Source organism: Geotrypetes seraphini, chromosome 6, assembly GCF_902459505.1.
Source record: "Geotrypetes seraphini chromosome 6, aGeoSer1.1, whole genome shotgun sequence".
NCBI lineage: Eukaryota > Metazoa > Chordata > Amphibia > Gymnophiona > Dermophiidae > Geotrypetes > Geotrypetes seraphini.
The window spans coordinates 240,491,135-240,506,405 of NC_047089.1; the positions used below are offsets into that span (position 1 = coordinate 240,491,135).

Consider the following 15,271-nt stretch of genomic DNA (forward strand, 5'->3'; position numbering starts at 1 on the left):
ACTCGACTAATGCAATGCATTTATGACTAGCTTTGGAGGGTTAGCAGAGAAGAGAGTTCAGTGCTTGAAAACTAGTGATAAATGTATTGTTAGTCCTAAGCTTTTTTCTTTTTTTTTTTTTTTTAACCTTTTATTTTAACCTCATTCTTAAATTACTGTACATTTGTTTATAGCCATGTTTAGTAGCCCAAATTTAAGGTTAGGTTTCTTCCAGTTTTAACTCGTTTTGATATTGTAATGCTATCTACAATGGTCTTCCTTAGGTTTGTGGAAAGGGATTAGGACTTGGTGAAAAATAAATTTTGATCTTGATAAAAGTTTGGAACGATCTTCCCTCAATTATCAGAACGGAGGCCTATCTGCACATTCCCATTTTTCCAGAACACAGGAAATATATGTGTTGAAGCAATACTTCCTGTTTGTGGACCTGCCCTTCTGGCTGACCACAGCGCAACAAACTTTCACCATGGTGATGATGGTGGTTGCAGCTGACCTGCGCAGGACAGGCACACAAGTCCCATCCATACCTGAACGAGCTCAGTCCGAATCCAAGGGCAGACTAACATTTCACCATGAGAGTAAATTATTACTTTTATTGTAGTCCACTGACAGAAACAGTTAATAAGTCATTGACAGATTCATAATCAGTGTTCTTTTTTTTTTTTTAATATCTTTATTCATTTTTAATCTTTTAACAAGTGTACAAATTAAAACCAAACAAATTCTTGTAATCATCACTTATAAGTCTATCAATAAATACAACAGTTGTATATATAAAAACCCAAGACCCAACCCCCCTCCCTCTTATTGTTATTAATTAACACAATCGTATAAGATCCCTTTCCTCTCTCTACTATTTACAGTGTATATTTCAAGATATAAAATGGTGTTTAATCATCACAAAAAGAAGTCAACGGCCCCCATATTTTATTAAATGTCTTATAATTTCCCTTTTGTATAGCTATTGATCTTTCCATTTTGAACATATGACATAATGAATTCCACCAAAAGGTGAAATTAAGTTTACTGCAATCCTTCCAATTGTTGGTGATATGTTGAATGGCAACTCCAGTCATGATTAATAAAAGTTTATTGTTAAAAGATGATATTTGACTCTTTTTTTCTCATAGCTGTTCCAAATAGTATTGTATCCTAAGATAGTGCTACATGGTTTTCCAATAAACAATTTACTTGATCCCAGATGGAATTCCAAAAGGCCAAAATATAGGGACAATAAAACAAAAGATGATCCAAAGTCCCTATTTCAAGATTACAATGCCAGCATCTATTAGACTTTGAACTATTCAACTTCTGCAATCTAACTGGGGTCCAAAATGCTCTATGCAGAAGAAAAAACAAGTTTGTCTCATAGATGCAGACATTGTACCTCCTATCCTCCAAGACCAAATTTGTAGCCATTGAGAAGCTGAAATCTGATACTTAATCTCAATGCTCCAAATATCCCTAAGACCATTTTTAGGTTTTTTCTTAACCAAATCATTAATAGTTTTATACCACTTTGCAGCCTGGTGTCCCAGAAAATCTACCTGAAAGCATGAAAATTCCAGACTAAATTGAGCATTAAGACTTTTCCATTCAGGGAACCCTACCTGAATGGCCTGCTTCAATTGCAACCATCTAAAACTTTGTGATTTATTAAGCCCAAATTTATGTTGCAATTGTGTAAAATCAAGCAGTTTATCATTTAAAATCACATCATTCAAAATCAGTGTTCTAAAATCAGACTATTTCTCAGCTTTGTAAACATTTTTCTATAAATTGATTGCAATTATGACCCACAACTTGGATTCCAACTTTCCCATCAGTAATAGTAACAAAACAGTTTGACTACAGTGCGCGCTGTTTTTGTGCATGTTCATCCATAATGTTCCTGTACAGTATAGCCTAATTTTAGAAGCTGCCTTAACCCCTTATTCACCTGTTCCATTACCCGTGTTGTGATAATTATCATAATAAGTGAAACTCCCAAATTCCTTATTTGTCCTGTGTGTTTTGAATAGATAGTACAGTATAATCTCATTATAAAGGACTTCAAGGGACCTGGAAAAACAGTCCGTTATATCCAGAGTTGCATTTTTTTTTTTTTACTTTATTTAGGTCAACTTGAAACAACGTGCAATCAATGAACAACAGTCACTGCACAAGCATATCGGCAACGTCAATAACAAAACTCAGCAAACATTGATATGGCACGAAATGATTGCAAAACCAGAACCCTAAAAGATGTTCTAAGGCATTATGTCATACTGGAAAGAAAAATACTCTGTCATTTTCTTCTGGGCTGCATTTTGATACTATATCTCCGGCATGCCACGCACCTTGTAGGCGGAGCCTGCATGTCCATTATAGCGGAACAAAACTACAGCTAAAAGCGGCTCTGGGACCAAATTGATTGTCTGTTATATCTGAAAGTCCGTTATATGCGAGTCCGCTATATGTGATGATTTTCTGTATGTTTATAAAGGTGAACGGCCAGGACCAGCGAACCTCGTCCACAATAGGTGAGGTTCCATTATAAGCAAGTCCATTATAACGAGATTATACTGTGTCTGCAAAATAGAGCCTACAATTAGAGAATGACATGGGGGCAAATTTTTCCCGTTCCCCACAAACTCAATTTCCCAGTCCTATCCTCGTGAGTTTTTTGCTGCCCTTCTTCCTGCCCCATTCCTGTAAGCTGTGCCTTAACCACACAAGCCTCGAATGATTTTAAAGTGTTTGAGGTTTGTGTAGATGAGGACAGAGCTTGCAGGAATGGGGCAGGGACAGGAAAAGAACTTGCCTGGACGGGAAAATGAGTTTCCGTGGGGACGGAAAAATTTGTCCCCATGTCATTCTCTACCTACAATCTCATGTGTACAGCTACATATGTCTAATAGTGCTATAAAAATGATGAATCAACATGACCACTTGAAGCCCAAAAATTGAGAAGCCATTCTTCAATCTCCATTTTATCTTTATGTATTTTTCTTTGGTTAAACAGTACTTCTAATGTTTATATAATTCTTTCTCTACTAAGCTGATGGTGTTTTATTTTTTCCAGTTTGAGATGTTGACTGGTACCTTACCTTTCCAAGGGAAAGACAGAAAAGAAACTATGACTATGATTCTTAAGTAAGTACATTGATTGTGGTGCCAAGTCAGTTTTCTCGTAGCTTTTGGTAGGTTGTTTGATTGGAAAATTGGAAAACATAAAACAAATATGCAAATTCAAACATAGAATCGAGGAAATATAAGAAAATTCCCAGTAACAAAATGAGTTTGTTGGTTTTTTTGGTTTTTTTTAAGAGATTAAACCCCCATCTGGATTCCACTTAGAAGAAATTTAGTTTGACTTCATGTGTCTCTTTTCTGTTTCTTCTGTCTGTACATGGTCTCCTGTCTCTCTGACATTTCTTCTATTCTCAGGTCCACCATCCTTGTTGCTTCTGCATCCCTATTTGCCCTACCCAGCATCTTCCTTCTCTGTCTCTGTCCCTATGTTCAGCATTTGCCCTCTCTGTGTCCCCATCAGCCCCTTTTCCAGCATTGTCCCTCAGTTTCCTAATCTCCATTTTCCAGCAATGCCTCTATGTTCCACTATTCTTACTCTCTCCCTGTCTACCATTGACAGTCTGCATCCCTGACCCTGCGGTCCCTCTTGGCCCAGTATATCTCCCCATGTTCAGCTTCTCCCCTGTCTCTTCCCTTCTTCTAAAGATCCCCTCCCCTCCTCCCACCCCATCTCACCTCACCTCAAGGCCACATATCTTCCTGGTCTGCCCCCCACCCCATGATGCTGGCATCTTTTCCCCTCTTTCCCTCCTCCAATGCCTTTCTTTCCACCTGCTCTTCCCCATCCCCGTGTTCCTCCTTACTACTCCGGCAGCAGCGATTGCATGCAATCTTCCCCGCAGTACCTTTTTAAACGCCTGTTAAGCCTGTTGCTCCAGCGGTGTTTAGGCTGGCAGCAGCATGCTTTCTGCGCTAATGCCTGGGCCCGCGGCAGTGAAACAGCAGGAAGAATGCCCACTCCCTCCTGCCACCAAAGGCCCACCACCATGCCAGGCACCACCTCCCCCCAAACTTCCCCTACCTTCTCCCCTTCCCCCCCAAAAAAAAAAAAAAAAGAAGGAGGTCTCCCCACCCCCAGCACCTTTTCAGAGAAGTTGAAGCAGGAGGGAAGCCCAGACTGTACTACTCGGAGGCCAGTCGAAAATGCCGAGCTTTTCCCTCCCAGGTGCATCATGTGATGCATGGGGAGGAGCCTAAAGTCCAACACTGGTCGCCGTACATAAAAAAGGATATAGTACTACTCAAAAGGATCCAGAGAAGAGTGACAAAAATGGTTAAGGGACTGGAGGAGTTGCCGTACAGTGAGAGACTAGAGAAACTGAGCCTCTTCTCCCTTGAAAAGAGGAGACTGAGAGGGGACATTATCGAAACATTCAAGATAATGAAAGGAATAGACTGAGTAGAGAAAGATAGATTGTTCACCCTCTCAAAGATGGAGAGAACGTAAGGAAGTTCTTCACCCAGAGAGTGGTAGAAATCTGGAATGCTCTTCCGGAGGCTGTTATAGGGGAAAGCACCCTCCAGGGATTCAAGACAAGGTTAGACAAGTTCCTGCTGAACCAAAGCGTACGCAGGTAAGGCTAGACTCAATTAGGGCACTGGTCTTTTACCTAAGGGCTGCTGCGTGAGTAGACTGCTAGGCACGATGGACCACTGGTCTGACCCAGCAGCAGCAATTCTTATGTTCTTATGATTGGCTCAGACAAGCCAATCGGGGCCTTAGACCCCTCCCCCATGTATCCCAGGATACAGAGGGAGGAGGAGCCTTAGGCATCTGAGACATTTAGAGCCTTAGGCCCCTCCCCACACATCATATGATACACCTGGTAGGAGAAGGCCCACTATTTTGGACTGGCAGGACAGATTAAGCTTCCCTCCTGCTCCAGTTTCTCTGAAAAGGTAGGGGGGGGACTTCGGTGGCAGGAGGGAGTGGATATCCCTCCTGCCTTTTTTTTTGGGGGGGAAGAGAGGTTTGCATGGGGGCGCATTGCACGGGAGTGGGCATCTCTCCTGCCATTTTTGCTGCCATGGGGGGGCAGTTCCTGGTGGTTCGTCGGAAGGGCCGTCATCAGTTGGGGGGGTGTTACTTTTTTCTTTTTTTTTAATGGGGCAGATATTGTGCATGTGTAACATGCACAGCATCTGTGCCCATTAAAAAAAGGAGCTAAACTATAGGAAGTAACTGGTCTTGCTTGACCAGTCACTTTTTTTTTATCTCTAAAAGTGATCACTTTTTTTTTTTTGTGCATCAGGAAGCCACAGTTAGATCATCAATCGTTCTACTGGTTTGCATGGCATTTCAATATTAATGAGCTTATTTACATGGTCAAATCGGGGAATGAGCGATTATGCAGAAAAAACAAACAAAACTGCAGACTGTGTACAAGATGCAGGCAAAAATTTATTGTACCAAAATTAAAATGCAAATAAGTAAAATAAAACCCTTTTACCAATCAAGGGACCCTACACGGTCCGTGTTTCGGACAAACCTTCGTCAGGGGTCCTAATAAATACAAATACAATACAGAAAACATTAAAAACACTTGTAAACTCTTATAAAAAGCGGAAAGTAACAAGATGGTGTTATTATGCCATGCTACTAAGGCTTGTGGTCAAGTGACGTGAATGACAAGAAAGAGGGTATGTGAAATAGTAAGGAAACATGCAAAGTAAGATAAACATCAAGGTAAATTAAAAGGAAAATGATAACATTAAACAATAAAACACTATAAGAAATTAGTGACAAAAGAACGTGACACAAAATGGAAAAGTGAGAAATTAAAGGAATAAGTACCCATAGAAGTTTGGTAAAAAAGTAAAAGAGGCACCTACCATGGTGAAAAAGGTTGGGACATACCATAAAAAATGAAGATAAGTAACTATATTGAAAAACATAAAGATACAACATGATGTGAACTTATGACCATAAACCAATAATAAACCATCTATAATATTGACATATGAAATGAGAACCTAACACCCAATAAAAAGATTAAATATAAAATGGTTGCTAATAGTTTGACATTAAACAGAATCATATAAATAAACAATGCATATGCAATACTACATAATAATAAAATATGTTAAAATCAACATAAAAATTAAAATGAAGAATAAAAGTAAAAAAAGGGGGATGTGCTATGGATTGCAGAGACCTGGATTCCCTAAATCAGGCATATAATATAAAAGGAAGTGTCTGATAAAAGAATATAGAACCATGAGCACCAAACCTATAAGCAAGAAACTTAACTGAGGAGCCATCCAGTGCTATGTCACGAACTGGATCAATGTTAAAAGGCACATAAGTAAAAATAGGGGGCAACATCTTGTTACTTTCCGCTTTTTATAAGAGTTTACAAGTGTTTTTAATGTTTTCTGTATTGTATTTGTATGTATTAGGACCCCTGACGAAGGTTTGTCCGAAACACGGACCGTGTCGGGTCCCTTGATTGGTAAAAGGGTTTTATTTTACTTATTTGCATTTTAATTTTGGTACAATAAATTTTTGCCTGCATCTTGTATACAGTCTGCAGTTTTGTTTGTTTCTCCTGCTTGGTTTTTTCTGCAGACAAAGTTGGACTTTCTCCTTTGTTTTGTTGCCCTGCGATTATGCAGAAAACCATTTTTCTATATCATGTCAGTAAATGCGATTGTTGCTAAAGCTGTCAAAACAGGTTTAGCGACGATGGCTGGCATTAGTGCATCTGGGTCTTAGTCCTTCATAACCTTAATTTCCTGTGTTTGTTGACACATATTGGACATCACTTTAACTAGGAAATGAGCCAATAATGGGCAGAGGGGATGCTGAGTTATTCCCACTCCAATTAATTGTCAGTTTGTCTTCTGCTAGGTGAGGCTAAATTCATAGCATATGGATTACAGTCTTCTTAATGAAGAATATTCATCCTTTTTTCTTAACTTTTTATATAATTAATCTTTCATTGCAGAGCAAAGCTTGGAATGCCTCAGTTTTTAAGTCCTGAAGCTCAATCTCTACTTCGAATGCTTTTTAAGAGAAACCCTGCAAACAGATTGGGTAATGTATATGTTTGTTTTACACACATAATAGTTTCCATAATCCTTACATGTAAATCCAAAGATACTATATTATAACTTTTGGATATTTTTAAACATCCACAGCTAAACATGAAAAAATAGTATGCTCTATATTTCTGTTATGCGCACACCAAATAGAATTCATGATGAATTCTCTTACAGGAGCTGGTCCTGATGGGGTTGAGGAAATTAAACGACATTCGTTTTTTACTACAATAGATTGGAATGTAGGTATTTTGCGTAAAGAGCACATGAACATATTTTTATGTTTGAATGTACAAGGTTTTCTTTTCTTTTTTGTTAATTGAAGCATATAATTTATTTTTCTCAGAAACTGTACAGAAGAGAAATTCAGCCACCATTCAAACCTGCCACTGGTAGGCCTGATGACACATTCTATTTTGATCCAGAGTTCACAGCAAAAACTCCCAAAGGTAGGACGATGAACTATTTTTGTGTGTCTGGAGGCTTATGTATGTTAGTGATTGGCCCATTTTGCTTCCATTCATTTAGAGAAATGTATACAGTCATTAGTGTCCCTTCACTAGAACAGTTCATGAACTCTCATCACAAAACAAATCCAGATGTTTCATATGTCCTTGGAAATAGTTTTGATTAAAAAATGCACCATATTTTAGAGAGTAAGTATTTTGGTGTTGTTGTTTAGATGTTTTGAGCACCTAATCTAAAAATTCAGTAATATACAAACTGTAAAAAATTTAAATGCATGGTGATGAAGGGGGAGTGGAATCTGAGATAATTCAAGGAACCAGCCTCCCAGTGAAAATGATGACAGTATCAACATTCAAGAAAGCCCAGGATATTTACTGAGGATCTCTGAGGGAAAAGGGTTGTAGAAACTGGGTTATTTTAACACACTAAATAATAATAATAATAATTTATTTCTTCTTTAGCGATGACATCACCCCCACTAGTGAGAATAGCTGCCTGCTGTCCCTGGATAACAACTGTTACGGTAAGTAACATTGCTGTACAGAATGTCCATCAAGAATTAAAAGTCTCCCAACAAATTACTGAGTCATTAATTAAAGACAATACTAACCTAAGAAGGAAGATGGAGGCAATGGAAAATTTTTCTCGTAATAACAACCTTAGACTGATAAATTTCCCCAGGGTTTCTATGATAGCCCCTATGGAAATGTTGAAACGTTATATGACGGAAGTATTGGAGCTTACTGAAGAGTCATTACCACCATTTACGCAGGTCTATTATCTTCCAAATAAGACCCAGGACCAACAACATCAACAGAAATTGGAGCATGATTTAATGAATATGTCTAATATTTTGGAAATATCTGATAAAGATTTAGTGACCCCAGCCACTTTACTTTTGACAGTAGCTCTCGCACCAGATAAAAACTGGTTGCTGAGACTTTTCTTTAAAAATAAACAAAAATAATTTTTAGGTTGTAAAATTCAGATGTTTCCAGATTTGGCTAAGGACACGCAGAGAAGGAGACGAGAATTTTTGTTAAGGAAACCTGGTGTTATATCCCTGGGGGCGACTTTTTACTTGCGACATCCATGTAAATGTGTAATTAATTATCGTTCTCATAAATTTGTTTTCTTTGAGCCATCTCAACTGACAACCTTTCTCTCAACCGCAAGTCTGGAGAAAGCAGAGTGCTTAGCTTAAGAAAGGGTGCTCTAATCTCATTCAACTAATTATTGCTTTGTTAAATGTAATTACTTTGATTTGCCTATTACCCTTCTTGGATCTGTTTGAGGACTTGAATTGAAATTTATGCTTATTTTAGATATTCTTTTATATATGTTTTTACTTGTATTAATTTCTTGCTGAATTTCCTTTCTGTACAAGTTTATGCTTGATTATATTGAAAAAATCAATAAATATATAATAAATCTAACCTATACAAAACTAAAGATAAGATAGTCATCCGTGGGGTTTCTGCACGGAGACAGAAATTGTATTTAATGGTAATAAGTCAGTGGAACTGAAACAAATCTTTGTAAACTGGGAAGATGAAATAGGGCAATTTGGCAAACTAAAAGGTAGCAGTTCACCTGGAATTTAAAATCAGGCATTGTATCAGAAAATTGCAGGGTGGCCAACGTAATATCAGTTTTTAACAGGGTTCCATAGGTGACCTAAGAAATTATAGACTACTGAGCTTGATATCAGTTTTGGGCAAAAAGATAGACTGTTATTATACAACCAAGCTATTGAACATATAGATAGGCATGGATCAATGGAACAAACCTAACATGGGAAATCTTTCATTGCCACCAATCTGCTATGTTTTTGAAGGGGTGGATAAAGGTGAGCCAGTTGATATTGTTAATCTGGATTTTCCAAAAGCATTTGACAAAATACCTCATGAACAATGCTTAAGAAAATTTAAAAAGTCATAGGATAAGGAAGTGTTGTGGATTTTAAAAAGGGTTAAATGGTCAATATTATAAATGGTGAGCAGTAAATAGAGGGGTTCCCCAGGGGTGTCTGCTGGGTCCACTGTTTTTATCATATATATAAATGACCTGGAAATCACCCAGCTAAGTTTTCAACTCCAGTTGAAGCCTATTAGGGGGGGCTCACTTGAAATCATGGTCTCTGTGATAGTGATTGGCATTGGGAGAGAGTGACAATAGGAAGGAACGTGGATGTGTATGAACTAAGAAAATATTAGCAGGTTTATATGTAAAAATAAGATCGTTATTCTCCATAAGAGAATGCATAACATGCTGCTAACATCTCTGGGTCTATATTTTCATTTGCTGTGTATCATTATATAGAGAATAAAACACTCATAGTGCCTTATTCTGTTTGGCAGTTATATTGGTGGTTTAGTTAAATAAATGCCTTGTGTTACTAGGACTTGGTGTCAAAGATGCTTCATGTTGATCCACATCAAAGACTGTCTGCTGCTCAAGTACTTAAACACCCCTGGATTGTCCTCTGTGATCAGCTGCCTCAGTACCAGCTCAACAGACAAGATGCCCCACATCTAGTGAAGGTAAATTGTTGGTGATACTTTTAAAAAGTGTTGGAATAAGGATCTATGTAATTTGTTTGCGCTGTTGTGTTCATATATACACTTTAGAAAATTATTAAAATCAAACTTTATTTGTGAGGTTCTTAGGAAATTAATAGCAATGAAGGTTATTTTGTAGATCACTGGGGTTGGACAGTCTCTTGGCTTTGTAAACTGCATCGATTGAGAGGCTTTGAGGTCTAGAAATGAAATGTAAAGTATACAATGTGTAGAAAGCCATCACCTTGTGTTCTGAAACACCTGGCATATTATTGCCTGTTCTGGAAGCTCTACCTTCAGAAGCATATAAATTAAATTGTTTTAAATTCTTTATTCATTTTTGCATGTTACAACAAGTGTAGCAGATAAACTCATATGAACTTAAAAATACACACTTGATTAACTCTCATATAATACATTAAGTATAACAATTCATTACAAATTAATATTCTATAATATTTTAAATATTATGTAATAAACCTAATATTTAAATTATTCTTATTACATAGAAAATCCATCCCTCCCATCACAATATTACATACAAGTACCATTACATTGAAACTATTGATATAATCATATATTATGAAATAATAAAAATAAAACCCACCCACTTCCCTTCTAATCAAATATCTTATCTTGGGAAAAGTTAATCATTCATTACAGAAATCTGTTAATGGTCCCCAGATCTTCAGAAATTTACCAAAATATCCTTTTTGTGTTGCTATTGTACGTTCCATTTTGTATATATGACATACAGAATTTCACCAAAAGTTGTAGATTAAATAGATGTGGTTCAGAAAAGGGTTACAAAACTGGTGCAACATCTGCAATAGAAACCATGTGATGTGCGACTTTGCAATCTTTCCATGTATTCCATAGAGAAGAAGGGATGGAGGATAAAGACAGATACCTGAAAGATTAAATAATGCACAAAAAGAAACCTGTTTTCAGGAAAGTTAGTTCAAGAACCAAAGGTAAGGTGAGGAGGTCTGAGCAGTAGTGTCGAGAAATATTTCTTCAGTGAGGGTGGTAGAGGTATGAAATGCCTTCCTAGAATGAATGATAGCAACTACAACCATGTGAAAGTTTGGTATAAGCATAATGGACTCTTTATTGTTAAAAATGGAGCTAGCAGAAAGCATGACTTCTGATTTAACAGCATATTTTTAAGTGATCATAACACTGTTTGCTCCAAAAATGATTGCTGAGACTACCATGGTATCTAATATGAAATGTTAAAAAGTCCTAGCAGAAACACAAGCATTCATATAGCAGAGTTTATATAGCAAGCTACACAGGAACATAAGAATAGCCTTACTGAGTCAGACTAACGGTCCATCAAACCCAGTAGCCCATTCTCACGGTGGCCAAAACCCAAAGAGTAGCAATATTCCATGCTACCGATCCAGTGCAAGCAGAGGCTTCCCCCATGTCTTAATAACTGACTATGGACTTTTCCTCCAGGAATTTGTCCAAACCTTTCTTAAAACCAGCTACGCTATCCACTTTACCACAGGAGGCTGGCTAGTGCTGATAGCTATTTAACTCCCCTCTTTACTACATGAAGTGTGGGTTTTAGCGCCGACAGTGGCGGTAACTGCTCCAGACGCTCATAAAATTCCTATGAACATCGGAGCAGTTATCGCTGCTGCCAGCGCTTAAAACCCACGCTAGGCGTTAGTAAAAAGAGGGGTTAAATGAGGTTGTTGTTTGGCCTTACTAGCTAGTATAATTCTATCTGCCAGGCAACAAGTTTTGTAATGAGTAGAAACCTAGCAGAAATATTGTACTTCATCATATCTATGATAGGGATCTAGAAGGCTACACGGGTGGTCCCTGGCAATTTAGGATATTGCAGGACTTTGTACATAGTTGTGTGAAAACTGAGAAACTGAATGCAGAAAGGCTAGTGGTAGAGCCACATGTGGATTTCTGAGTGCATGGCTTCTACTGCGAGCCTAAAACTAATGCAACGTATGCAAATTTTGGGCACAAAACTTAAACATGCACTAATTTTTGCAGTAAGTGCAGCTGCTTGAGTGCAAGTCCAAACAAAAAATGAAAGTGCTCTGTACACATTAGCGCTTGTTCTTTTGCACCTAAAAAGGAGCCTCACAAAAACTGCTTGCACATGGAAATTTTTCAAAGCTCATATTTAGGCAGAAGAACAGGCACTCAATTGTGCTGAAACTTTCAGGTATGTTGGAACACATGCACATGTTTATTACCTTTCATCTGCCTTTGAAACTTGCAGGATGCTTCTTTCTGCTTGCAAAGCAAGACAAAACTGGCAATTAAATCTCAAAAGCTGATGTGAAATCCTCTCTGTAAACCCTTCTACAATCTACACTGTCCCAGACTTGACAAAAAAGTTATTGCACTGTGTGCACTTCAGAATTGAGCAACATACACACTGTATTGCACAGAATACTTAAATGAGCTTTTCGCCATAACATTTTAACACGTGTGCAAACCAGGTCTTCAGTATGAGTTAACTCATGTGCTTAAGCCCAATAACATGCATGAATGCATGCCTCACAGTAACTGTGATGTTAGATTTGCAGTGGCTTTCACCATCAGCCCCTAAATGCTAGAAGGAACTAAGAATCTGGTATGTTCTGTTAACCTGATGTGGTCTGTAAAGGATATTCAAAGGTTAGTGCCTGTGAATATCCTGAATAAAACAGTGTGGTGGTCATGTTAATCCACTTTAAAGATAATAAATAGAAATGAAAATAAGATATCTTTTTATTGGATTAATTTATTTTTTTGACTAACCTTCAAAGGCTAGCTAGACCCTTTTTCCTCAGATCAGGACAATATCAGACTATATAATTAAAATATACAATCATTCCAGGTAGGTGTGACTATTATTGGCACTTATTTTGATAGCAAGTGCAGCTATTTGGATAAGTACTTTTGAATGCTTACCTGTCAGGATCTTAATGGGACAAAGCCAACAATGGATTTAGGTAAGGGAAGTCTTGCCTCACCAATCCGCCACATTGTTTTGAAGGCATGAATAAACATGTTGATATAATATACCTGGGTTTTCAGAAGATGTTTAATGAAATTCCTCATCAGAGACTCCCAATGAAATTAAAAAGCAATGGAATAGGAGATAATGTCCTATTGTTAATTGGGAACTGTTTACAAGAAAACAGCTAAAAAATGGTCTTTTTCAATTGTGAAAGGTGAATAATAGACTGCTCCAGGGAATGGGCATTAAGGCTTTGCTTTTTAACATATTTATAAATGATTCAGAAATTGGAATAGTAGTAAAGTGATTACCCCAGGACAAGCAGGCAGGTATTCTCACTAGTGGGTGATGTCATCCGACAGAGCCCCGATACGGACGTCTCACAAGCATATTTTGCTTGAAGAAACTCAGAAGTTTCGAGATGCCCGCACCGCGCATGCGCCAGTGCCTTCCCGCCCGATGCTCCGGGCGTGTCTCCTCAGTTCTTTTTTTCCGCGGAGCTGAGAAGTTTTACTTCAATTCTGCGCTGTCTGAATTCCCGTTTTTGCCTTCTAATTGCCGCGATTTTAGGTTTATTTTACTCTTTATCGTGTATTTTCTTTGTTTTATTCTTTAAAAAAAAAAAAAAAAAAAAATTTTCCTTCCGGCGACTCGGCCGGATCGGCCACGTGGCTCAGGCCCTGCTCCTTCGATCTCGCGGCGGAGCTTTTTCGGCCTATGTCCTGGCCAATCACCGGTTTTAAAAAGTGTAGCAAAGTGCCAGCGCGCGATTTCGCTGACGGACCCGCATCGACGCTGCCTGCAGTGTCTTGGTCCAGAACATTTCCCGAAATCGTGCCGGCCTTGTTCCACTCTTACAGCGCGGGCGTTTAAGCGGCGCTGTCTGTTGTGGGAGTCCATGTTTAAGATGGAAGCTGCTAAGGAACCTTCAGCTTCGACTTCATCGGCCGCTTCGCCTGTCCATGCGAAGCCAGCTACTACTCCTGCTACTCCGAGTCTGCTGAAGCCGGCTTCGTTTACCCCGGTTTCGGCCCCGAGTTCGGCGTCTGTGCCTGTCCCCGTCTCCTCGGCTCAGGTACTGCCGTCCACCATTCCACCTGTGGTCATTAAGGTGCCGAAAGCTTCCAGCAGAAGCACTCGACCACGAAAGAGCGCGAAGACCGTGCTGGAGGACCCCCCTATCGGTGCGGATCCCTGCATATCGGCTTCGCTACGGTCCCTTCTGGAAGCTCAGTTTGTCGAGCTCATGCAAACTATGGGACCCAGGTAAATCGCCTCCATCCAGGGTGACCTTCCGGTACCGATTCCGGGGGGCGGACCGCCCCCTCCTCCTCCTCCCTCGCCGTCGATCTCGCTGCTTGGCGAGGAGGAGCGACGTAGGGGCGGCCGGTCCCTCGAGCGGGCTTCCTTCAGTGACATGCCTCCTTTGGAGCCCATCATGCCTCCACGCCAACAGGGCGGGAATCCCCCTGTAGGTAATCGAAGCCCTGGGCATAGCAAGTCTCAGTAAGAGTTCTTCCGCACTCCGTACCAGGCATGGGCTGCGTCGCGTTGAAGCGTCGACCATTCAGCCTCTTCTATCTACAGCTTCGAGTCCCATTCACTCGCTGGAAGCATCGGGGGACCATGTGAAGTTTCGTCATTCTCGATCTCCCTCCAGACACCGTGAGGGGCATCGGTCCAGGCATTCATCACGGCATTCCTCGCGCCACTATGAGGTTTCGCCGCAGAAGAAGCTGCCTCGTCTGGGGTACTCTTCCTCTGACATGTCTCCCCCGGAGGGGCCGGAGTACGAGGAACGGTCTACCTCTTTTTCTCCCTGTCGATCCCAGGTCTCTCTGGATCCTGAGGGCCTCAACTTCGTCCAGTCCCTCTCGGAGACCTGTACTGGCGGATCAGCTGTCTTTTTCTTCTTTTCTCCGACAGATGGCGGTTGACTTAGATGTTACCTTGGACACTGGGTCTCGATATTCTAAAGAGTATCTCGACACCATGCACTTACCTCACCCTCCTGCGGAGTCTCTTCGACTGCCTCTCCATAAATTGCTTGATCAGACATTTATGAGATGTTTTGAGACGCCTTATTCTATTCCTGCAGTCCCGGGCAAATTGGATGCACGATACCGCACAGTCCATCACAAGGGGT

General features: G+C 39.7%; 1 protein-coding gene across 1 annotated transcript in view; it reads left to right on the plus strand.

Moving 5' to 3' along the window:
* The window catches only part of RPS6KA3 (ribosomal protein S6 kinase A3), a 122,943-nt gene that overhangs the window by 95,243 nt on the left and 12,429 nt on the right, over window positions 1–15,271 (plus strand). The window contains exons 10-15 of the mRNA XM_033950052.1: window positions 3,065–3,135; window positions 7,023–7,111; window positions 7,294–7,358; window positions 7,463–7,604; window positions 8,280–8,488; window positions 9,987–10,127. Coding sequence (XP_033805943.1) covers window positions 3,065–3,135; window positions 7,023–7,111; window positions 7,294–7,358; window positions 7,463–7,604; window positions 8,280–8,488; window positions 9,987–10,127 — 717 coding nt within the window. The remainder of the gene's footprint in view (window positions 1–3,064; window positions 3,136–7,022; window positions 7,112–7,293; window positions 7,359–7,462; window positions 7,605–8,279; window positions 8,489–9,986; window positions 10,128–15,271) is intronic.